The sequence below is a fragment of the Ammospiza nelsoni genome, chromosome 5 (genome assembly GCF_027579445.1).
Source record: "Ammospiza nelsoni isolate bAmmNel1 chromosome 5, bAmmNel1.pri, whole genome shotgun sequence".
Taxonomy (NCBI): Eukaryota; Metazoa; Chordata; class Aves; order Passeriformes; family Passerellidae; genus Ammospiza; species Ammospiza nelsoni.
This window is the reverse complement of record NC_080637.1, coordinates 13,287,486-13,313,786: the sequence shown is the minus strand read 5'-3', so window position 1 is coordinate 13,313,786 and position 26,301 is coordinate 13,287,486. Positions and strand designations below refer to the sequence as shown.

Below are 26,301 nucleotides of genomic sequence, written 5' to 3'. Positions count from 1 at the left end.
ATAATTGGTGTGACTGTAGTGCTTGTGAAAGATGCTAGACTGACAGTCTAGAAGACTGGGAGCCTGAAGTAATCTGTTCTGATTCACTGAACAGGTATAGCAGAGGCATCAATGGCACAAAATCTCTGCATTGCTTTTTAATTATAGCCTGAAATATCTACCTTTTGTTTTGAGCTGGCTGCCTCTTAGTTAATAGTGACAGAGAGTTGCTGTTCATCCTAGTACTTAGCTCTCACAAATGAGCTTTTGACATAGAGAAGCTTTCTCTTTAGATGAACAACTTCTGTCACAAAATGTGATGGGCTTCCAGTGGAGGTCAAGGGGGAAGGATGGCTAACAGGGCGCACATGGTGGCTGGAGCTGTTGCACAGGAGGCTGGTCTGCTGGTCATCATGTCCTGAGCCTGCCTGTTCCCTCCTAGATAAATCATTGACACCTCACTGGTTTTAACCTTGTAGTAAACATTTTGTGGGACTAGCCTGTGGAATGCTGTTTGACCAGTTGATTTAACATGTTTTCCATGCAGTTGTCACCAGAACCAGAGCATCTCTTGATGACTGGGAGAAATTAAAAGGTACAGGTGGAGATTTGACATGGCAGAATCTCCATAGCAGTAAAGAAACCTACTTTTATCCATGATTAGATAAACATTCAAACCAATATCTTCTTCTCCTCTCCCATTTCAAAAATAGCCCAAATTTTAATTCTACTCAGCATCTGGAATTCCCTAGAGTGAACCAGACCCCAGTGCAGTTTGTGGTCTCCATCTGGCTCAGGTGAAGCTTTTTTAACTTTACATTGTGCTGGGGCACAGGGGATAACTCATTGTGTTAGAGTGATGAGGAAGAAAGATAGCAAACAGGACAGGGAGTCATCAGTGTGACAGGAGATAAAAAGTAATGCTTGAAGTCCTCATGTCATTTTCTTGTGACTGAAAGTATTTATGCAGATACTAAAAAAGACAAATGTGAAGAAAAAAGGTTAATTAACTGTACTGCAAAACTCAAAGGTATTTCAGACTGATTGCCCAAAATAGATGGTGCCTAAAACCTGGATAAAGACCCAAACATAAAAATGAGTAATGTAAACAGTTTATTAGGCACTTATATTGTATTTTAATAGCAGAAATGCTTGTGCAGGTAATTTCATTTTTTTCTGTGATAGTTTGACATGAACAGAGAAGAAATTTGAGTCTGATGTTTTATTAAAACAAACAAACAAACCAAACAGAAAAACCTACACACATCAGTGAAAAGTCAATATAAAGTGGTAAATGCAAGCTGGCATGCATAAGTGGATATGACCTGGAATAAAGCTGTTCAGAGAAAGGAAAATAATTAAAAAGCAGTAACACTTAAAAGAAGATGTAGGCATGAAGACTGGCAAAAATTAAAGGCTAGAAGGGAATGACTTGTGAAGAAAGATTAAAGGAAATGAACACATGTAATTATTACTTATAGCTATCTGTGTGCTTGGTGATGTTCAGATGAAGAGAGATGATCCCTACACTAATTTGGCTAAATAACTACCAGGGGATGATGAAAATGTCTGAAGGTATTTATAGTCTTCAAGTGCCAAGAAAGGATTCATTTAGAAGAGTTCAAAAAAGGTCTAAGTAGGAGTAATGAAATAAGATGAGCTTTTTTAGCTTTGAATGCTATAAAAAAGCCTTCTTTTGGAGATGGTAAAGTGTGTGATAGTCTCCCCTGAAGTTTTAGTGCAATGCCCCACTGCTTGAGCTATTGCAAATGACAGTAGGCAAAGCATTCAGATATAAACTTAAAAGAAGGGGAAAGAATTTTGCATTGGTGGGAGGAGAGTGAAGATGACTTAATAGATATTTTCTATCTTTAATTTTGGTGGTCTCACATGGTATAAATTAACAAAATAAGACTCATGGTATACTACTGAAACATAATTTATGTAAATTTGCTTTAGAATAGGCATTAACCTTGATCCTTACCTCAGTTCTGCTTTAAGCCTTGCCTTTGATACAATAATCTTAATTAAAACTGAATATTTTATGATTTAACTCCCTCTGCCTCATGAGCAGAACAATACTCTTATCTGTGTTACCTATAAAAGTGCAATCCATATAGACTATCTATTGCATCAGATGATAGGTTTGCTTAAGGTCTTTTTCATATGAATCAAAGTACTGACAAAGAGCAGTTTAATTTGTTTAAAAATTATTAACTCTTATTTTACAACCAAATGTTAAAAAGCTAGTTAAATGATTTTTCATGCATGGTGAATTAGGAAATGTTGACCTAATAAATACTATATTCTTTTGGAGACAAAAAACCCCAACCTGCATGAATGAGGAGAAAAGTAAGTATTGGCAGATGTGATGTGTGACAAGTGTGTCATCATGTAACTGTCAATCACTGTCACCTTCATAATACTTTTAACTGGATTAGGTGAGGTAGTAAGAGAAAAGCTGTTCATTTTGATGTTAAATCCTAATATGTTCTAAAAGGAACAGGCAGGAATTTGAAACGGGCATGAAATTTTGCCCTTTTTTTTAAATTTTGGAGGATTTTTTGTTGTTGATTTTGGGAGTTTTGTTGTTTGTTTTATGTTTATTTGTTTTGTCATGATGTTAGAACAAATGAAGTCTGTTCTGGATCAGTATTGGAACTTGCCCTCCTCTCCAGACACATGACCATGTGCACACATGCAAGACACATCCTTAATCTGGGGGTGCTTTGTAGCTGCAGTCACTGATGCAGGACAGGCATTTTTGGGTTGCTCACTGCTTAAAAATGGAGACGTTTGTAAAATGACTTTTTCTAACTTGAAAAGATGTGCAGGTGTTGTCTTAGTTATTTTGTAATAATCTACAGTAGAAGTTCAAGGAGAGAGGATGTAATATCAAGTGACAACACTTAATAAATTATATATGTATGTGTGTGTGTGTATATATATGTGTATATATATATATAAAACTGAGCCTTAAAATGTAGAAGGCAAGCAAACCTTTGAGTATCCATTTGTATTGAAAAAGGCTATCTTTTTCTGAAATTCTTTAATTTTTTGTTGAATTTAACGTGTCAGACTAAATACTTTGGATAAAAAAGCAGCTGTGATAAATCTTGATATCTGGACTGCTTCTTTACTGAGTAGCTGACTTATGTGTGTCACTGGAATCTTTGATTATGTCAGATATTTAGTGGACCCAGTGTAAGTCATCAGTCTTTTTCTTCCTTGGTTAAATAATATTTGCCAGTCACTTTCCTCAGCATTTGAGATATTTTCCTCTCATTGTTCTAGTTTTTTCTTGCCTCTTAAGTATCAAGTTGCAGCTGTGGTACATTGGACATCCCCAAGCATTACATGTATACTGATACCTTTACTTCCCATTCAGAGCACAAGAAACATAGCAGTGTGCATTTATTGTGAATAATTATCTTATAAATGAATTGACCGTGTATTTTTGGGCACAGCAGCCTTCTCATCAGTTCATTAGCTTATTGGATTCAACACTTACAGAGAACCCACAGAACAAATTTGTGAAGTTGAATACATTTATTTGCTGAAGGATAAAAATAGAAAGTGAATAGTTGTTAATATCATTTTTACGTTTCTAATCTTCCCATTAGATCTGTACAGGAGAATGTAACACCTGATCACACTGAAAAGGAAACTCTTTGCTTTAGTAGCACCTTTTCCCTGCTTTTTAGCCTGTGGCATTCTCAAGTGCAGCTTTTAATGGCCACAAAGAACACGGGAGCTGTGGGTTCTGTGTGGGTCCCTGGCGCCAAAGGATGTTGTGTGGCTGGTTCCAGGGAGCCCAAAGGGTTAAATGCAGTTAAGCTTTTCCTCAGCTTTCTGGGAACCTGGCAGTGGCTTTCTTTCAGTTGCTTTGTAACAGGAGAAACAATACCTGAATTCAGCCTTGGGTTGTGTTGGAGAGGGGGAAGGATTCAGGTTATAGTGTCAGAGGCAGCAGTTGCACTCGGGCAGCACCAGCAAGTGCTTCACCCACTGGCTGAAAAAAGGGGAATGTTAACAAGGCAAGTCTCAGATAAGACCATATGTATGTAGGGTTTTGTTGTTATTTAATCCATTTCTCTCTGCTTGTGGTTTTTTTTTTAGTTAAATTAATCATGCTGTTTGAATAGGCTGCATTCTGCCACTGGGAACTGTAACTCAGGCTCTGGCTGGTGATGAGCCAGCCTAAAAGCAGGGGGACACAGTTTTTTTGTGGCTTGCACTCAGGCAGGAGTTCAAGAGTCTTGTCATTTGGAAGAAAATAAGCATTTAGAAACTGAAAGTTGAACCCCAAGCCTAGATAATGATGTTGAAAAATAACCTCTGAATATTCTTATAGGAAGAAATCATTCTGTTAGTCAACTGAATGGAAACTGTGTTTCTGAATTAATGTTTAACAGTTTATTTGTGAAGGAGGTGAATGCATTTATGGCTACTGACTGTATTTCATCCATGATTTCTTCAATGAGCTACTGTTAGTAAAGAGCACCAAGATGGTTTGGTCAGAGGAGGCTGCATGTGGGATCTCAGCACCTCAGGACTGATGTGCACCCTTGGGGGGCTCGGGAGTCCTGGAATGTTGCCAGAAGTGTCTGGTGGCTGGACTTTGATCCTGCACGGGACACAACACCTGTATGAGGATGGGAGGATTTCACTGGGTGAATGGTGAAGGGATAAGTTAATTAGAGTGTGAGACACAGGGTTTAGGATTTCTGTACAGGGGGGTCTAAAGAAGTAAGATGGAGGAATTGGGGCGTGTCCTGTTCTTCTTCTTCTTCTTCTTGGCCTCCATCTTCTGTGGTGATGTTGGCACTTTGGGATTGGTTATTACTAAAAGTGCACTGGTCAATAAGGGTGAAAGGTATTGGGGAAAATTGATAAATATTGTATACATAACTTTGAGTATAAAGATAAGTGACCGCCCCGGGGGCTCTCAGTGTGCTCATGGCTGGCTTGCTGTGCAGACCTCTGTCGGGCCGAGAGAAAATCTTTTAGATAAACAATTAATAAACACCGAGACCGAGAAAAACCCTGAAGCCTCTTCTCGTCCTTTGAAGCGCGGGCTGTCCAAGGCCACCCCGGGCCTTTCCAGGTCACCTAAACAGCCGAGAAACCGACAGCTGCATGGGAATCTCATGATTGTTTCAAATTTCTGGATTTTCTAATTTCTTTTAGAGAGGGATTTGGGTTACGTTCCAAGAAACAAACAAAAAAAAAAATATCCTACCAAGAAACCACCCTGCCATAAGGATAAACATGTCAGTGTTTGTTTTCTGAGTTACACATTTCTCCACATCCAAACATTTTTTTGTCTGGAGCAGGAAGATGCAACAGTAGTAATTGAGGAGAGAGAGCCCTGTTAAAGCTGCCCCACCCAAGTGCTAATATGTTTGAAAGTGATGATCCAGGCACAGGGTGTGGAGCATCTTAGGCTGAGAAGTGGGGAAGCAGGGGGAGCAGGAGGCTTGTAGAGGATAAGGGGACATAATGAGCCACAGCCAGGAGCTGCTGCTCTACTCCAAGGCAATGGGCACAAACTGAAACACAGGAGGAGCATCAGGAAATGCTTCTTACTGTGAGGGTGACTTGAGTGCTGCCACAGGTTGCCCAGAATGGTGGTGAAATCTCCATCCTCAGAGATGCTCAAAAGCTGTCTGGGCATGGTTCTGGGCAGCCTGGTTGAGATGGCCCTGCTTGAGCAGGAGGTTGGACCAGATGGCCTCCAGAGATGCCTGCCACCTCAGCCATGCTGTGATTCTGAGTTGTGAGGGACAGGGAGAAGCTGAGGTTGTAAGGGACGTGAACAGAGGGTGTTTGAGATTTTTGCATGGGGAAAGGCTTATGAATAGAAGTCTTTATCACAAAAATTTTTCATATTTTAGTATATTAAAGATTTTATCACGTATGTTAATTAAGCTAAACAATTTTACAATACTGAACTTTTATACATCGAAATACACAGTTTTTTAATAAAACAAGGTTCATGGAAGGCTCTGAGGAGGGCTTCTGGCCAGAGAGGGTCTTATGTCAGGTACTGTCTCAATTGATAATGTATATTTCTTTGTAACTTGCTGTTGCTTTTAAGAACTTGTTTCAAGTCCAGTCATAAGGCTTTCAGAACACACCATTGTAGAAAAATGTTGCTTTAGCAAAGTTTAGCAGAAGCATTTACCATGTTTCTGTTTTTAAAAGCTTTAGTTTTTAATGAAGTAGTAACTTCATGCATTTTAGGCAAAAATTGTGATTTCAGGATACAGTACTGCAATTATCATTATTCATTTGAAATACAACAAGCTTTAAATAAAACATTTCAACTAACATGTGTGAACTGGCACTTCATGTACAGGAAGAATAATCAGCAGCATGATGGCTTATATTGGCAGAATTTGTCCTAATCATTAAGTGGCTTGTTTAATACTTTATATGTCCAGCTAATTCCAAAATTTGGTCACTTTTTCTTCTTTAACAAAAAACAAACAAAAAATTTCTCCACTGCATCTATATGATTTATACTCAAACTGGAAAAAGAAAGGTTTTCCATACAAAAACTACTGGCAAGTGCAAAATCTAAATTATTGTAAAAGGAGACATTATTTATATCACTTCTGCAGTTGTAAGACTCTTGGGATTTAACTGTTCAACTGCTGTATGGGAAACATACATCTCCAGTAGTATTTGGTTTAGGAACTGAAATCTTGGTACTGACTGTTAAGGGCTTTAGGGGAAGGGAGAAGGCACCTAAGAGCAGCCTTCTTTATATGAAATTCTAGGTTTTACCAGTTCAATTACTGGAATTATATTTATATATTTTTATATATTAGGGTTTTTATGTTAGAGCTTCATAGGGAGGTATTAAATATACTCAGTAGAATAGGTGTGTGTGTGTGTTTATGAAGGACATGCCGTTGAAGCCTATGTTTCAGAAAGAATTCTCTGCCAAGATAAGTTATTTTTGGACGATTTGGAGAGTTCCAGTTCCATGAAAAAGACAGCTTAGTGACTTAAGATTTTGCACAGCATGTATTGTGTGTGTGCATTAATGTGTATACACATAAATTGTTTCTAGTACCTGAAAGTATCTCCTAAGAGATAGCCAAAATTAGCTGCACTCTTCATTGCTGAAATTGGTTGAGTGTAGTTTTGTTTCTACACTTAAACTCTCTAAGTTGTTTAGGACTGTAAATAAACCAAAAAAAAAAAAAAAAGTGAGGAAGGTGGTGACAAGATTGTCTTTCTAAACAGCACTTCTAAGTCACTTCTTTAAAGTGATCTTTTAAAAACGTGAATTTTATGCATCCCAAATGCATCCTCCAACTGTGAACGCTAGATTAAATTCATTCTTTAACATTTCATATGAGACAAGCAGATGCACTGCAAATGAAATAAAAATATCAAAACTGGAGGTAAAATAAGAATAATTTATCCAACTAATATGTACATGTGATTAGTTTTATCTCATAGGGTGCAGGATAATACTGTTACTTTTTGTAAAATAAGAGTTTTGTGGAAATCCTTGCCTGCTTTCCTAAGAATGTGATTTTCTTAACAGAATCCCATAAATGTTTGTTGATATTTTTAAGTATCTACATGGTATTTTATTTCTGAGAAAACTAAGTTTTGTATAATACATATTCACTCCTTGAAAAACCTCCCCCACTGCTTCTAAAATGTCAAAGCTGAGCACAGGGATTTAGCCATACAAGTTCTATTGAGATTAATTGGATTTGTATGGCTAAATCCATGCAGGTCTTCAGAAAATATTGCTGCCCCTTGTATATAAAATATAAATATATGTTTACAAATACAGTATCACAAGAAATATTTAGAGCAGTAAAATCAGGTTTAATTTATGTTTGGAGGTGAATAAGGTTTGGTTTTCTATAAACTAAGGGTTCCTGTTTAAGTATACTGAGTGAATACTAAGCATGTGCTGTGCTTGCCTTAGGGCTTCATTTTTTTTAAATGCGTGAAGCATTTACATAGGAGTCTTCTGTACTTCACTCAGGAGGGGGAAGAGCATTTCTGATTCATTAATCCCTTTTTCTTTTTCTAAGTAAGTGGGTCCTTCACATCATGCACTCAAGAGGTGTAAAATATACAAAGAAGTGGGAGGGACAGGCAAAATGATGCCTGGCTTGCTATAAGGTATAAATTTAAAATCTGTTTCTCTTTGCCAGAAGAAAAATAGCGAGGGGAAAAAAGGGCAGCACTAAATCTACTGCATCTGCTTGCATGATATGCAGGTTTGGGATAATTATTTTCTCTCTTGTTCAATAAAGTGAGTTGTTACCATGGTAACATTTATATTGCACAATTTCTCTGTTATAAAATAAATGAGAACAGTTTTAGAGTCAGAAAAATCTTTGTATGGAACCTTTTTCTTTTCTGTATTTTTAAGTGTCTTTAAATTTGTGTCTTAAAATTTTCTTGAGATGACCAAGTTTTGGTGCACTTTCCAGATAAAATTAGTCAGCTTTTAACAGTATGTAGTGCTTCTGCAGGACAAGATGCGCAAGATCTGGTTGTAAAATTGAACTCAGCCATCAGGCAGATGCAGACTGCCCAGCAGCTCAGAGGAATGGTCTGTATGTCCTGACCCAATAACCAGCTCCTGGCAGCGACACCTTGCCTGTGCTGCTGTGTCACCTTGGACAAGATGTGCTGAGAACTTCATAAAAAGTGGGTTTGGGCCTTCAGTGGCAGAGGGGCAGGTGCCCAGGGTGAGTGTTAGAAGCAGAGCATACCCTACATAATATTTTGGTCTTTGCTGCTTGTGCTCCTCTTACTGAGGAGTAGCAGACTGATAGCACCACTTCCTGACCAGCTGCTTCTTTGATGGGGTGGGTTTTTAATGTTTACTGACTGCAACACAGATTCTGCAATGGACATTTTAAAATATCCTTGAGCACTACTCTGACTCTGCTTTCTGAAGAGACTCCAGAGGATAACCATGGGAGCTGCTTGCCTGTTATGTAAAGCTTATGTGCAGGGCTTCCAAGAGGTGGGAGAATGTTTGGATAGAACAGTTGATTGGAATGACAGGTAGCTTTTCATCAGACCCTAGTAGTGTCTTTGGCAATCATAACTGCTTCTCTTTGTTCAGTTTTTTCTTCTGTATTTTCTCACTACAGTAGGCATTTTAGTATGGAGGTGACTTTTTAATCTGTTGAGATCAAAAGACTTCATTGCTTGCTTGATTCTGTCCTGTTTTTTCACACCTTTCTGTTGATCTCTTGTATGGATTTTTCAGTTTGGTGATCAGTATATTATTTTTGAGGGATTAAGCCATTTTAAACTGATTTAATTTTAATATTCAAAAAGTCAGATTTATAATTACTGAGTATTGTTGAAAAGTCTTGACACAATGATTATTCACAAAATAGAGTGACTATCACAGCTATCAACTCCGAAAAGAGATGAGTTAATTAGTCATGGGAGCACTTGTTCCTTGACTGCACTGTATTCCACTGAAACTTACATAGGATATCTTGTGGAGGTTCTTCTATGCTTTTCAAACCATAGATTCATTAAACTTGAAAAAGACCTTCAAGCTCATCAAGCCCAAGCTTTGACTGAACATCACCAGGACAGCTAAACCATAGCACTAAGTGCCATGTCCAGTCATTTCTTGAACACTTCCAGGGCTGGTGACTCAAACACCTCCCTGGCCAGCCTGTGCCAATGGCTGACCACCTTTTCAGTAAAGAAATTATTCTTGATGTCCAGCCTGAACCTCCCCCCTGGTGCAATGTGAGGCCATTTGCTCTTGTCCTCTCCCTGGCTGCCTGGGAGAAGAAGTCAATTCCCACATGGCTTCACACTCCTTTCTGGCAGTTGTAGGGAGTGAAAAGGTCCCCACTGAGACTGAGCAGCCAGGAAGGTGGCTGCACTCTCCTACACATCTGCCTACAGGGAATGCTGTACAAACTGCCCTGCCACATCCTGTCTGTCCTGTTTGCCCACACTTCTCACTGTGCTCCTGGTCACTTGTGCTCCCTAGAGCTCTTCAAATCTCTCTCTGGTGCTCTGGCATCACCCTTCCCATGTCAGCCTCCCTCACAAAAGCTGCCAGCTGCTGCTGGATCTCTCTGCTCTCTCTTGGGTTTCCCTGACTCTGGGAAGTCCCTGCTGAACTCCTTGTAGTGTTTTCTGCCCCAGAAATTGCTGTAGCCACCAACCATGTAGGTGCTGTCACCACATACCTTCCCCACTCCACTCCTGAATGATGTGGAAATTGCTTTCTGCAGCATGTCACTATTTTACGGTTCACCCTGTAAATGATTTGCAGTTGTGTAGGAGCAGTATAGTCAATGTTTGCTAACTACACAAATTTTAACACATTATATATATAGCAAGATGCTTTTAGGACTCTTAGGAGTGGTTGTATCTTTGAATGTTTCTGTCTATCTAAATAGACAGAATTATCCTTGATTGCTATAAAGGTAGGAGAAATATTAATTGACTTCATTCTGTTATAAGAAATGTTTTCCTTTAGCAGCTGTTCCCTTCCCACATATCCTTTGTCTAATCCGTTGACCTGCCTTGTTGGTGGTGTGGCAGCACAGTGGTTCACTAGTTCTTTCGTTGCCTTGGTTGGCTTTTTACCCAGCACATGTAGTTGCCAGACAGGAGTGTCAGAAACTGGGTTTTTTCCAGGTTAGAGAAGCTAAGTGCTACATGGCATAACTAGTAGAATTTCACAGTTGCTTTAAAGGGTGACAGAAACTGTATAAAAAACTAGTGTTGTGTTAGAAGAACATGGTTTTTTGATTTACAGTTAATTGCTGACAGATGATGTTTCATGCTGACAGATGATATTTCATCCTCTTTATCTGATAAAACCAAGTATAACTGAATAAGAGATGGAAAACTGGTAGTTTTGACCACTTTGTATGTTATCTGTGCAAGGGATAAAAGGATATTTATATCTTTTGAAGTTGCATCCAACCTATTGAATGGGTCATTGAACCTAGATTTTTAATATTTTATGACTTTTCAATTCATGGTTGGCTGAAAGCTTTGCTTTCTCTAGAAATGGATGTTATGAATTTATAGCCTCTATTGTAGCACATCTAAACTTACACATTTCTTTAATGAAAACAACACTTCTCTCTGTAGATTACAGCCATCGCTATCTGCTGTTACAATAGGGCTTGTTTTATTTGTTTTCAGGTATCTAGAGGGCTTCTTGAATGACAGTCTTCATCCTGGCCTTTCTCTTCCTTCTGGTGGGAACCAAATGCTTTAGATTTGCTGATTAAGAGTAGAATATTCTCCATGAGGCTATTTGGTTTCCTGGCAAGCTCAGAGAGGGAAGATTCCAGTTAGATCCGTCCATTTCCTACCAGCACAGAGTGACTTTCAGGAGTCCTCTCTTCCCTTGTGCTGCATGGTGACACTTAGCCAGCCTGGAACTGAAACTTCCATTAATCCTTGGTGCTTATTCTGTTCTCCTTAAGGGTACCTGTAAAGTACAGGAATATGTTAAACTTAAATGTCCTGATTTTGTTAGGGAAGGGTTCCTCTCAGTTGCTGTTGTACCAGAACTTCGTAACTCTTGGTTCATCTAGGCTCTGACATCCCTTACCAAATAAAATTCTAATTACTGTTTTTTATAAAAATAAATCAGGTGTTTGGAATTTTTTCTTTTCCTCTGTTGGATGGCATAAAACCTAATATGACTCACTGCCATATATTGCTGAGAGCTAGGCAGTTTTGTTATTTCTAATCTCTTGACATGCAGCCTTATAATAAATTTCTCCTCAATGTATTGATGAGTGCATTAATATTACAAATCAGCAAACTTCTTAGCTCCAGTTTGACAATACAAGAGTAGCATGAAATTTCACGTTTCAACAGGTCAGATCCCTAAGTGTGAACAATTTTATACCTAATTACTGAAGTCTCTGAAGTTAAGAACACTAGGACCCAGTATATCAGGAAATTTTTCTTCCTTAGAGTTTTATTACACATTTCCCTGAGCATCCTTTGCTGGTACTTTCAAGAGGCAGCAGATTGGGCCAGGGAGAATCTTTGTTTTGTACCAATATGCTGTACTTACACTCTTAAGCAATTGATACAGGTTGTTTTTATTTTTTGTTTTTGTTACTATTTTTTCCTGTTACAGAACCACTAAAATTTGCAGTTTATCTAGTCACAGTGAATGTGAATGTGGAGTTGATTGCAGTCTTCTGCAGTGCATCTTGTGAGTAGTTGAGAAGCAGCATGCTACTGTGGAGTGTCTCTGTTTTCACAATCTCAAGATTTAAAATCAATGTATTTTTAAATTGTTATTTTTCAGATCAAACTCCCATTTGGGACTACAGTGTATTTTACCATTTTTCTATTCTTGTGGTTGAAATGCCTGAGATCTGTATTTCAGAATATTTGGGTCAAATATTCCTGGAGTGGTTATTTCAATTAAAGAATTCTTAATATCGTGTTTCTTTATATAATATTTGGATCAATACTCTTTAAACACTTAATTATCATAATCATCCAAAAATATACTGTAATTAAGACACACTGAATATCTTTTTTTCTTGCAGAAAGCTAGGTAATTTACTTTAGAGATACTCCCAAATGTCTGATTATGAGCAATCTCTTTTAATTTCATTATGTCTGCTCTTGCCAAATACAAAAGACTGATTTTTATCCTCAGGACAGGTTTGAAATCCTAATTGCTTGAATCATTTTTTAATGCAAATCTGTATTTACAAACACAACTTCTTCATATAGCAGTAAAAGGCTGGTAACTGTGTGCACAGTTCTATAATTTACTGAAATAGCATTAAAAATTTAGGAGCCTTCTGTAAATGTATCAAATCCTATCAGTATCACAGGTACTGGGTAGTATTTCTAACATTACTGCTTTCCTGGTCTTAATAGAACTTGACTTGCAATATCTAGAAATGTGGCCATTGTGGGACAGATGCAATAAATGAAGGAGGAGGGGAGGCAAAATTTTCTAGATTTGGGGAATTAAAATTGTATGGTCAGTGGCACGAAGATTTGCTTCTGGAAAACAGTCTTTGTGTTGCTTTCCTTATCTTGTAAAAAAGCCTGCCTGGAACCTGAGACCTTTGATGCAAAAATGAAAGAAGATATGGCAGAGGGATACTTCTGTTGGCTATTGCCTGTGCCTTGAAAAATAGCCAGCCTTGGTCTAATGTCCACTTTGTGAGGCTACCTGGCTTAAGTAATCAAATTAACTGTAAAAATCATTCCCCAAGTGTTCCTTTGACCATCTGTTACCATCTTTGGTTTCTTAGATTTTGGAAGTATGAACTAGAAAGGGGAGTACTTTTGAATTAGCTGTCTCCAACTTGTGTCTGTAGTCCTTTTACTTAGGAGTTGTGTTTCTTGGTTGTTATGGAGTAAATTAGATGTACACATCTTCAACAGATTGCAGATGCATTCAGATCTTGGGTTTGAGTATCAAAATTAACTCCTGTCATCACTTCCAAGGATCTTAACAAAATTCAGAAAATATTTCCAAATAATCCTCAGGTACAGAAAATAATTTGGTCCTTTTAGAAAATACCACATTAAGCAAATTTCTAGCATGCTTTTCATGCCTTTGTGAAGTACTTTAATTGATCCTCAAAGTGAGGGAACTGACTCAGAAATACTGATTTATCCATGCATCACTCTGTAGAGTTTTTATATTTCTTTTTAAAGTTGATGAGCAGAGTGAGGCAAAGAGTGTTGTGAACTGCCTTTTATTTTCCTTCTTATTAGGCAAATTGATTAATGCTAAAGTAAATGTGCTGAGAAAAAGAAAAAGGAGCTTTTTCTTAATTTCTATATTGAATAAAAATAACGAAGAGAAAGCAAATTCATTAACACGTTGAAAGATTCCTCTGATATTAGGTCCCAAATGAATAAATTATTGAACTGCTTTTAAAAAGTGATGTTACTGTAACAATGAGTGGGCAAGGCTAATCTGTGCAAATGCTTTTGGGAAGGTTTTCAGGAGATGGCGGGGGAAGCTGGATTTTCATCAAGTGGGGTTTTTTGCTTTCACAAAGACTGCAAAGTATGGGGAGAGTACAGTAACTGATAGTGAGAGAGCCCTTGCAGAGGCCCAAGAGAAGGTTAAAAGGGGAAAAAGTGGCAGGATGTAGAAGATGCAGATGATGTACTTTATCTTTGATGAATGCATCACAGCAGGCACATTAAGTCAGCCCCAAAATGGGCTTACCCACTGTTTTACTTCTTAGACTGTAAAACTGTCTGACTACTTCTAAGTAATATCAAATGAGCAGGGAAAATTTAAGACTAGAAAGCAGAGGATGAGCATAGTCTGTATATGTTACAACTTCTTATTACCTGGGGCTTAAATGCCTGCCACAGAGGTGATATTTGCATTCAGCAGCCCATGGTTTAATTTGCTTCCATGAATGTGCTCAGTCGCTTTCTAAACTCCTCCAAACTCTCTGCCACTGTACTGACTTTGCAGAGGCAAAGTGTGTTACAGATTAACTACAATTTTGGATGAAGAATACTTCCTTCTGGATTTCTTGTTTACTTTTTTTAATTGCCTTTTTGGTTCGCTGGAATAATTCCTGGATCTTGATTCAGTGTCCCCATTTTAGAAAATCAATGGTATTTTTAGAAAAAATATTGTATGTTTTGTTTCTGTTTCTTTAAATATTAGTTTTGGGAAGATAATATGTGAGGTGTAGAGATAATGGGAAAGTACAGAGAAGAGTTGAAGGGAAGCTGTACTGATGAGTCAAGATTTGCAGCTAGTCAGAGTCACTAAACAAACCCTAGAGGACATACTGCTAATTGAAGAGAAAGTATTCTAAAATATGAATAGAGCCAAGGGTAGGAAGTGTCTTCTCAAAATAGAAAAATACATTTGCTTCTCTTGAGATTGAAGGGAAAGCCACAAGGGAGGCCAATTGCAGGAGACTGGCCTGGAGAGAAGGCAGCTTCTAGTGTGCAGAAAGGTGTTCTGTGGTCTGAAAGCAGAGAATGGAGTGGTACAGAAAGAGGAGGGGGAAAGAAAAAGGCAAAATATGTGTTTATTCCTTGATTAAGTGTATGAAATTGGCACTGTTTCTTGTCAAGCATCCTTTTGTGTAAATGGGATACAAAAGGTAAGACCTGGTAGAATAAGGAAGAGGTGGTGAGCAGTGATTATACAATGGAGAAAATATCATATGAAAATGGTTCTAATGACCTATAGAATAAAAACCAGAAGAATTTTCTAGTAAAATTCAATGTTATATGCCTTGGGCTTAATAAACATTTCTGTTCTGAAGAGACACAAAAAAAGTTTTAGGTGGTGAGTATGATACAAACTGAGTTGGTTTAACAGCAAGAAGTTCAAGGTCATGTACTTGAGGGTAAATAAACATTTCTTCTGGATTGTGTAAAGGAAGTTTTGGCTGTCTTAACAAATGACTGAATCGCTGATATGATGAAGCTTTGAAAAAGCAAATGGAGTCACTTGTTTAAATCTGTAAATCACATAGATTTGCCTTGAATGAAATGAAATCAAGGTCCTGGTGACTCAACACAAAATAATGAGGTAATACTTCTGTGACAGCAACACAAAAACCCAAACTGATCTGGAAGAAAGAAAGAAAGACATCAAATGCAAGCACTCATAAAAGAAACTGCAAAGCAGGCTGGGTCAGTGTGTTTGCCCCATCCCATCCTGCACTGCCACCTGTGTGTATCACCAAAGGGAGGAGCACAGGGCCCTGTCTGTGGGGCAGCACTAAGGCTGGGGCTGGGGCTGTGTTGCCTCTGTTGTAGTCAGAAACATTTTGACTGTGTTCATAATGTAGTTTAAAAATAGAGTTGGATTGCTTTAAGCTGAGATAAAGGTAAAATACCTAGCTGAAGCATGTCATAATAAATGTTTAACTGCAGGCTTGAAGGCTCCAAGTAATCTTGAAGCGTGTCCCCCTGTTGTATTTTTTTTATGCATTAAAAGCCTCACACAAAATGTAATTCAGTATCAAAACCTGATTGTTTTGTACAAGGATTCAAACAAATGTTGGTTTATTTTTATTAATAAAAACAATTTTTATCAGGTACTGTCTTAAATATATATAGTTGTAATGTTCCATGGTTATCTTTCTGTGCAAGCTTTTCAAACAAGGCTGACATTTGAGCACACTCTGGCTATAATTTTCATTGAAATAATTTTGAGCAGGTTTTTTTATGCTCACATAATTTGTATTAGGGTCATTGAATTTAACTCCAGGAGGGTTTTGCACAGTCATTCTGACTGAAATGTGTTTTGTAAATGGTATTGGGTGTTCCAAGTGCCATGTGCCTAGCAGAGGTTTTTCCATGTGCCTGGATGTGGCTGCTGGCAGGGGTAGGTTTTGATCAAGTGCACAGGCTTTGAGAGCTGTGGGATGATGGTGCTGCAAAGCACCATTCATGTGACTGTGAAAGAATGTAGTGCCCTTGTCTGGCAGAGCTGAATACGGGAAGTTCTTCATTTCTTGACGTGTTTGACGTTCAGAATCTCTGTGTGACAGTAAGCCAGACTGAAGAGTTAGAATTAATTTTACATCTTGGGCAAGATAATTGAATATTATAAACTGTAGAGATGAAAAAAACCACAGAGCATTTAGTATACTTCTGCCAGTTTGAAATTGTTCCTCCTTTCGTTAATATTTTTCCAGTCCAGTTTAAAATGTACACTTCATGAGATTTCAGTCACATCTCTCAGGAAGCAGCTTCCCCTCCACCCCAAACAGCATCATTTTCTGTTTAGTTTTATCCTATGGATTTGAGATATGTCCCACTGTTGGTCCAGACCCTTTCCTAGATAGTCTGTCATTGCTTACCCTAGCTAACCATGCGTTTCCCTGTGTCATGGGTTCTAATTCTGCTCATGTTTTGCACCTCAGTGAATATTTTCTGGCTTCTTGTGGTGTCCTTGGGAAGAGCCCGGCCTTTCTCAGCAGACAGTCCTTCCTTCTGGAATCCTTCTCACTTCCACACAGCCATGTGCTCACAAAGCCAGTCTTTGTGTCTACTTGGGGAATGATGCAAGGCCCATCTGTTAGTCCAGGCTGATAGGAAAAAAGCTGCCTTGAAGGATGACTTGTGGGTTGCTTGTTTTTTCCAGAGGTTTTAATGTCCATATTTGACCAATGAATCTCCAGAAGCAATCTGAGTGGTCATTTCTTCCCGGGAACAATTATCTGCTGTGCTTGTATGATTATTCTCACCTTGGATCCAAGATTTCAGCAGCAGGTTTCTCACATTAATACATTTCAAAGCAAGTTCCATCATGACTTATTTTAAACATGCTGGTAAAACTCGTTTCTCTACACCTTTCAGATCAGAAAGGGTTTTTTTTTCAGATTCTCTTGTTATTCCTGTAGAAAATTTCATTTAATTGTTAATTTTTGCTAGTATTAAATCATCACCAATTTAAGCAATTTTACAAATAACTCTAGAATTTTTCTTCCAACTATAATTTCTTTTGTTCTGAAGATTCTCAATAAATATTCTTTCTTATATCACCCACACAGTTTTTCTGGCTTGTTGCTAGTCTGTTCTTGCCAGATGTTTCTTCTCAAGCTTTTGTGATAATGAAATGGAGCCACTGTACCCATGATATTTAAAAAAAAACCTTTAAAAATATTTCAAAAGCAGTGGTGTATTTTTGGCTAAGTGCAATTAGTTTGGCATTGCATTCATATTTTTCCCATCTGTGTTTCAAACTTTTGATGTGTCTTAATTTAAGAACATATTGCCTCCAAAGTTTTGTAGTACCTGAACTTTTGAAGTAGTAATTGTTTTTCAGTGCTTAAGTTACAGGTGATACCTGGAACTAAAGTGCTGACAAGACATGAATATTGGTGAATTTTAAAATCATGCTACAAATACACTGTCTTAAACCCAGTTCATTCCACTGTATCCTGCTTTACCAGGTGCATGCCCTGGGTAGGCCCAGAGAGATTGCAATTTTATGCAAAATAGTTCAGCTTCAGAAGCAGACTGCAAGAGAGGTCTGGTGAAGTTTTAATACCATACATGGCTTTTGCTTTTTCTTCTTCCTTCCTTTGCTCCCACCCCAGTTATTTGTCAGACATTCAGTAGAGGTGCTCAAGCCTCTTGTGTCAGAAGGGATTTGTACCTTCTGTGTCCCAAAAGACTTCTGAACTGTTTGGTGAGGACAGTCATCTTTTATTTATTTGGTCAGCACAGAATATTAGAGAAACTTAATAATTCCACTTCTACCACAATCCAGTCTTTTCTATCAATTTATTGCACAAAATAGGTGTCTTGTCCATTTCTGTGGCTGACAGCTACAGAACACTCCTGCTATATTGTATAAAGCAAGAAAAAATTAGAAGTCATTGCTTTTTGAGCTCCATTGCTGGTTTTGATTCTCCCTGAATCCCCTGAAAAAGCTGTGCAAGCAAAGCTCCAGGCTGCTGTCCCCTCAGCAGGCAGGCTTTTGGACTTGTCCTTAGGAGATCTCTGCCTTTCTCCATGCACAGCCCAGGCATCTGTAACTACTGCATGTTGAATTCTAATCTAAAGTCTAACAAATTAGGTATTTTAGCTCCTAACATTTGGCTGTCTGTAGGATAGCTGGTCCCTACTCACCCCCCCTAGATAGATGTTCTTTCCCTTTGCCTCTATTGAGCCTCTTTGGAGATAAAATTTGTTTCTTGCCTGCATGAGTTGAAAATGGCAGGATGTCGCAGACATTTCTCCACAGAAATCCTTTCTTTCGGATTTCTGTGTCTTCGGGAGGCCAGAGGCCTCCGAAGACAAGGTAAACAATTATTATCAGCTGCTGGGGAATGCAACAGGGGCACCTATTTTGATTGGTGATTGGTTCATGTTTTATGTTTATAATTAAGGGCCAATCACCAGTGCAAGCCAGGGGACTGAGTCCTTGGCCACAGCTTTGTTGTGGATTTCTTTTCTATCTCTTCCTAGCCTAGCCTAGCTGCTCTGCAAAACCTCTCTATATTCTATTAGTATAGTAATAATGTATTATATATAATATCTTAATAAATCAAGCCTTCTGATTCAAGAAACAAGATTCACCGTCTCTCTCACCAGCTGCGCCCACTCCGGCGCGGTAATATCAGTGTTCTCTACAGCTGTCTTTTTAAGTGGTCTCAGAGTAGGGACTTGCTGTTCCTGCACTTGCTTCCTTGTGATGACATTTATTAAGTGTTGTGAAAGAAATAAGTAAAAGTTGCAGTTTCCTGAATAAGTTCTTTACTCTGATCATAAAGAGTAAAGCTACTCCTTATTTATCTTGTAATATTGTATATTGAGTCTTTGAGTTAATTTCTTAAGTCAAAACATTAATGAAACTTAGTGTCCAGGCTGATGTTAGTTCAGATTTCTTGAGTCAGCCTTCAGTAAGGAGTTTTACATTGCTGACCTCGTGATACTCACAGAGCATTTGGTGCTAGTTAGAAAAGAAAATGCAGAATTTGTTGAAGTATTGCTGGAGCATTTGTAATGCAGCAGCAAGGTCACTTTTACATCCCACATAAAACTGAGATGGATCTCCAGACAGTGCAGACTTTTTCTCTGGTCATAAGGACCTTCAAGGGACCCTCCTGCTATTCCTTCACCGGTGATTTCTGAATGTGAGACCAGCTGCAGGTGCCGTGCAGAAGTGATTTGCCAGTATTGATGCCTGTGGGTGCAATTGTTACAGCAGATTCCTCCAAAATGAATATGGATTTTGTTGAATGGAGAATGGAGAAAAATGTACTCTCAGGAGTATTTTAAGAATATAAAACCTAACAAGTTTGAGGTTTATCCCAAGCCAGTGATATGTGCAAAGGAATTAATGCTCTAGAATCTGAGCTATTTGCCATATACTGAATTTAATTTTCTTTAATTTTGTCAATGCTAAAATTTGATAAACCATGTAATTTTTATATCTGAATTAAGTAAATGGAATTTGTCTTTGTGACTATGCATAGACCAGCATTCCTTAAACAAACTCCAAAGACTTTTCAGAATTTTGGCATCCAAACTATTGTTGTCTTGTACCATATGAAAGAAAGTTAAGTGCAGGCTGTTAAAATTTACTTCATTCTTGGATACCATATTTTTTTCTCTTCTCTATAGGTAGGTATCATTTTTTTCTAATATATTATTCCTGCCTCCTACAAGCACTGTCACAAATTTGAAAACCAAGTGTACTTCCAGCAAAAGAGTGGGGTTATTACTGAGTTGGGAGTATTTTTTTTATTGTTACAACTTGCTGATGCTTTTTATAGCATTGTGCTTCCTTGAACATTTGAACTGACACTTTCTTTCCTGAAATACATTATTCTCGAGGAATTCCTTACTGTCCTATTATCATTACTCAGAAGTAGGTCATGGTTGGCTGGGTTTTTAAAAATGAAAACTGTAGCCAAGGTAACATTTTGTCATAGAATATAACTTCATCACCCTGAATTGTCTGTGGTATCTATTGCAAAGGCCAAGGAAAAATTTTCTTTTCTGCTTTTACTTCTTTCTTTCCCTGATATCTGGGAGGAGATGGGGAGACAATGGAATCACTACAGTGTCTCTTCCTAACTGAGTCAGAATGGGATGGCTGTTTCCAGTGGTGACACCCCATCACTTCACTTTAGTGGTGCCACAGCCATCACTGGAGGAGCAAAGTGAAAAAGTATACTAGTACATTGCTATTTTGGTAAAATAATCAGTGGCTCTGTCAAGACACTGTATGTGTGTTTGTAGGCAAATTTTTCTCAACTCAGGCCCTGCTCTTTTTAACCTACAATCTTCCAGCCTTTTCTTTCCAACCTTCAAATTCCTTTTTATCTAGAGTAGAGTGAAACATCCATCTGTTCAAAATGTGATATGATCTGGCACAGGAATATCCAACATTGAGTGGAAAAGTTCAAAGGGAGGTCTTCAGGGATAAAGCAAAAAAAATCCTAGTCCTTTCTGATTGTCAGGCAGAGATTTGGAAAATGCTCAGCTCATACCTATTATTCCTGTTCCTCTGTTCAAAACTCCAGGATAACTTTTGATATGAAGGATGGAGGGTTTAGCCTTTGTCTATCACTGCTGGTGCTGAAATGTAATGGCAAGGTGTATGTAGATTCCTGGGTTTTCTAGCTGCAGAGCTATGTGGAAGTGAACAATGAGCAAGTGAAAGTGACTTTCCAGAGAAAAACGGGAATTATGCCAAATGGAAAAAAACCCAAAAACAAACACAACAATAAATTGGCCACTGCTGTTCATGTTAACAAAAATTACTAACTTTACTTGTGTCTCTTGTCCCTAGATCACCTCTCTTGTGACCCTGCAGCTGTTATCCATGGTTGGCCAGAATGACCAGCTCGATGGACCACGATACAAGTGCACTGTGTCTCTGGACTTCATCAGAGCTATTGCCCGGTGAGCCTGCTAAGAGTTCATTTACTGTTGCATGTGCTGACTTGAAAGGGACTTCAAACCAGGTATTTGCTCAGTTTATAGCTCTTTGCAGACCAGAATAGAAAACCTCAGGATGTTTTCTAAGAATGACTGAATAAGTCATGTTATTTATGAGAAATGTTGTACCCAAGGTAAGTATAGTCCATTCCTGTTTTGAAAATGATTTATGTTACAGTGGCACTATGTGTTACAGTAACATACTGTCTTTGTGCTTAGTAAAGGTCAGGGACTTCATGTGAAAATACTGCTCTGAAATGTCAGTCCATTTCATTACCAAAAAGCACATTATGGTATTTGAATCTGAAATAATGTTTGGTTCTTAACAGTGTTGTGCATATGATATAAAAACTACATAGGTTATAGAATTTCTTGCACATAGACTATCTTGTGTGATCTGTTATTGATATAAGCTAATTCAGTTAGTGGATGTAAGTACATCATCATCTTTGTTTATCCAGAGCCTTCAGTTGTGAAGTCTGAGAACAGTTTGAGATCCATCAGGAGAGATTGCAATAATTTGCAGACAGAAATACATGCAATACAAAGGCAGCAATCAGGCCTATGTCTCCTATTTTATCTGTTGCTGCCACCTTATTAGCAAGGCTTGGATAAACTCTATAATCAGAACAGAGCCCAGAAATCACATGTGTCAAAAGGGAGAAATGTTCTCACAGCCAACTTTTCTCTGTAATGTGAAACTAAGGAGGAACCTGAGGTGTTGGGTGTATTCCATAACCTCAGTGCACATGTTACTCTCCTGAGCTATTAAATGCCCAGTAGCCTTGTCAGTAAATGCAACACATACACTTATTTCAGTTTTCAGTTGGACAGGCTGCAGAATGGAACTTTGTCTGGCTCAGGTCTGACTGGACCACAGTGCCAGGACCTCCAGAGCTTTGCTATGTCAGTTTGCTATTCCCAGCAGTAAAGCCACTTGGTGAGTGGTGCCCTGAAAAAGCTCCCCCTGGAACCAAGCACAGCAGACCATCTGCTCAGCAACATGGATCACTGTGTGTTCAGTTATACATTGGGATTTATCCTTGAATTGAGATACTTTAACAGCCCTTTCCTTGCCACTTTGACATCCTCAGAAGTTTCAATGATTATGTTAAGGTTGCTGTAAGGTATAGGCAGCCAGAAAACCAAAACTTGTGCCATGCAGCTCATCCTTACTGGAAAAAGTGTTTGTCAGAGACACTCACTTCAAACCTCAGTGCATGGTAGTGTTTTAGCTTGCTTTCCTTTAGGTCTGATATATGTGTATGTGTTTATATGTATGTATATAAACTGACTTTTCCTACATGTTATGAGAAAGAAGGCAGTTCTTTTTTTCTCCAAAAGTAGCTTGCAGGTCTTTATTTGCTGCCTAGATAGGGCTATTTAAGATGGATGGATGGATGGATGGATGGATGGATAGATAGATAGATAGATAGACAGATAGATAGATAGATAGATAGATAGATAGATAGATAGATAGATAGACAGACAGATAGATTTTAAAGTTGGCGTGTTCTGATTTTCTCCTGTTTCTCCCTTTTTTTAAATCTTGTTTTTTCCTTTGTTACAATTTTCATTACAATACACTTTTCAGACCACAGTATTTATTAAATCTTTAAGAGGATGATCTGTAAAAAGACAAGGTTTCATGAACTCATTAGAAATGAGCTTCTCTCTTCCCTGGGTGGGGCTTCTAGCTATAGGATGAAGGCCTGATCTTCTGTGCTTTAAGAAATTTCATTTTCTATCTGTGCAATAGTTTTGATTGTATTTGTCACAGAGAAGGAACTACTTTGAAATCTCAGCCAAAATACATATCAGGTAAACAGCCCATACAGCCCATCTTCTGATTCTTCTTTCTCCGTTATTGCAATAGTACTAAAATAAATTTATTAGTCACTAAAACCTTCAGATTTTAGTTACCATCTCAGCCTTTTTACTTCAGCATATTTCCTAATGGAAGGCTGAGGTGTGCGAAGAATGGGACAGAAAAGGATGCTCCCTCCCCACCTCCATTCAAGCTGTTCCAATTGTCATTTCATTTTCTGTGTTTTTTAAGCAAAAGTGAAGTTTGCACTAAAGAAAAAAAAACAAAAAACCAAAAAAACCCACCTGTTTTTGGAAAAGAGTAAAACACTTGTGTCTCTTCCTGGTGGCTTTGAACATGGTAACTGCTGAAGTGCACAGTCTCTTTTTTACCATGGAACCTCACATCTGGCTTATTCTGTGGCATATACTCAGTCTTTGTGGAAACATCTCTGTGCTTTACCACATAGTAGTTAAACATTTAGCTGAAGGCAAAGTTAGATGTTTCTTTGTTAGAAATCATTTCTCTTTTAAGAATTTCAAACCTAAGTTCATAAATTTTCTGCAGCTGAAGTAGGGCTCTCGTAGTGTTTATTGAAATAATGGATCTTTTCAGAGAATCTGTAATAAACCCAGTTGTTATGACAGGACAATTCTGTTTCATTTAGTTGATAAGGTCAGCATTTGTTGGTGTGTATGATCTTGTTTCTGTGGAAAGCCTTGTAATTAAAGCACTTGTTTTTGAGTGACACAATGTCGTGTAAGTCTAACAGTGATAGTTAATGCCTTTAAATTTGTCACTGACTCCAACAGAGTATTTCCTGTTACGTATCTTGGAGATTTCTAAACTTTTTCTCTGTCCAAAATGATGTCTTATAAAAACTTTTTGAAAAGTGGGTTACAGGCTGATGCATGAACAGAGACTATTAAATGATTGTAATCCAACAAATAAGAATTCAGCTAGCTAATCTCACTTAGTATTGTTAGCAGCTATTTTTGCATCATTGAATACTTTTTTTAAAAAACCCTTTTAATTTTATACTTGTCATTTTATGCAGTAATTTGCATTATTTATTCAAACAGTAAACCCTAAAGTCTGAGTGTTAGATTGTATAGAATAATGAGTTTAGAGACAAAAAAAAATAATTATATGTTTTATTCTACTGCTGTTTCATTTTGCCTGCCATTAAAGTACAAAAGTGTACATTAAAATCTTCTATCCCATTGATTGGCATTCTTGGATTTTTCAAATTTAGCTGTGTACATGGGTCAACTACTGTCAAGACTGAAAGAACACAGGCTCCAAATGAGTACAGATGAAACATGCTAAAACAGGTGGTTTAGGAGATGAACAAAACATTCAATAGCATAAAAGGTTGTTGCTTTGCATCACCAACTAGAACATCAAGTTTGCCATATGAAAATATAATTTTATTAATATTGTTATGTTTTTATCGTTTCATTATTGAAATAAGAGTCTTCCTTTCTTTACTAGGAAGTTGCTATATTTCTTTTCTAGAATTTTACAAAGTTGAAATAATCAGAAGAGGGGTATTGTAAATAATGAGAGAAATTAAAAATTCATTAATCTTCGCTTACATTTCTTTTGGGGAATTGCTTGATTTTGATTGTGCAGAATGTCCTGCATGTGCTGTCTCCAAACAGGTTAAAGTCTTAGCACTGTTAAGATGATTGCTCTAATATACTGTGTTTTTGTTTATAGGACCGTGAACTTCGACATAATAAAGTACTTGTACGATTTCTTGTGAAAACAAGCTTCACAGCCATATGGACACTGTGACAATGACTAAGGCAAGCCGTGTTCATCTCTCTACTTAGCTGGCCAAAAAGAAGAGTATTTTGGCTCTTTTGGATTTGTCCAAACAGGTGCTGGCCCAGCATGGAACCTGATGAAAATACTCTGATTGGTCTGGGTGGATCTGAGCAGAGGACTATTTACCAGGGACCCTGGAGTATTTGGAAGCAATGTGTTAATTATAAACAGCAGGGTTTGAGCACAATCTGTTCTAGTCTTAATGATGTTATCTTAACACTGAAATTGCCTGAAACCCATTTACTTAGGACTGCATTTTGCTCTATGAACTCTCCCCAGTGCTTTGAACATGGCAGCAGCCGTTGTTTGTATGCCCAGTCTTTTCACTTCCTCTCCACAGGAATCTTTGCAATTGCCTGCCAAAGCAGCTTTTCCTGAGGCCACCATTTTAGGAGAGTGGAGTAGCAAAGTATAATAAACATAAGAACATATTTAAAAATCAAGCTGGTACAAATTCTTCTTTCTCTTCAGCAGTATGTAGGCAGACTGTTACTCTGTCATATGGAGATCACGATGGTAGGAAACTCCCAGTTAGTCACCATATTGTCTTTTTCAGACCATTCATAAATGCTGACAATGAATGTATTTTTATGAAGCTCTGTTTTAAAAAAATAATTGATTTTTAAACTTCTATCCCTATGTCAAACTTGAAATGTTTTATTTTTGCTTCAAAATTCTATAGTCCTTTCATGCTCATCCAGTTACAGGAAGTGTTAATTATAGTGCCATGTGGAATGAACCTACTTTTAACATACACACCACATAATGGCTTTTGTAACAGCCTCTGTCCTGTAGAGGAGGATGGCACAGCTGCCTTTTCATCAGGAAGGGAGAAATTCAACAGGTGACAGAGTCTTTCTGCAGCATTTCCCCAAAAGTGGTGGAATAGTGAATAGCTAAAATTTTGTTACAATACATGATGGAATACACTACAATTGCAGCTTACTCGTAGAAGGTACACAATTTATGGAGTATGAAAATCCCCTAGTCCAATTGGAGGTCCAGTTGTCTTCATGAATCTGAAGATTTCAGTAGTCCTCTTGAAAATTCCAGATCCCACAGCCTGTTACTCTGATGTTTTACTTTGAGCGAGTAAAACTCACAAAGTTGAGTGCTCACATTTGACAGTTTGACATGACCATGCCAGGTTCTAATTTGAACATTATGGGCTTTTTTCAGGGAAAAGTCATCAGTCTTCCCCCCTTGCTCCTGTATTAGAAATGGTCAAATACTCTGAACATATATGTAGT

The 26,301-nt window shown here is 37.9% G+C and overlaps 1 protein-coding gene across 1 annotated transcript in view; it reads left to right on the top strand.

Moving 5' to 3' along the window:
• Positions 1 to 26,301, top strand: part of ORC5 (origin recognition complex subunit 5) — a 70,104-nt gene that overhangs the window by 37,453 nt on the left and 6,350 nt on the right. The window contains exons 15-16 of the mRNA XM_059473197.1: positions 21,263 to 21,375; positions 24,941 to 25,029. Coding sequence (XP_059329180.1) covers positions 21,263 to 21,375; positions 24,941 to 24,986 — 159 coding nt within the window. The 3' untranslated portion in view covers positions 24,987 to 25,029. The remainder of the gene's footprint in view (positions 1 to 21,262; positions 21,376 to 24,940; positions 25,030 to 26,301) is intronic.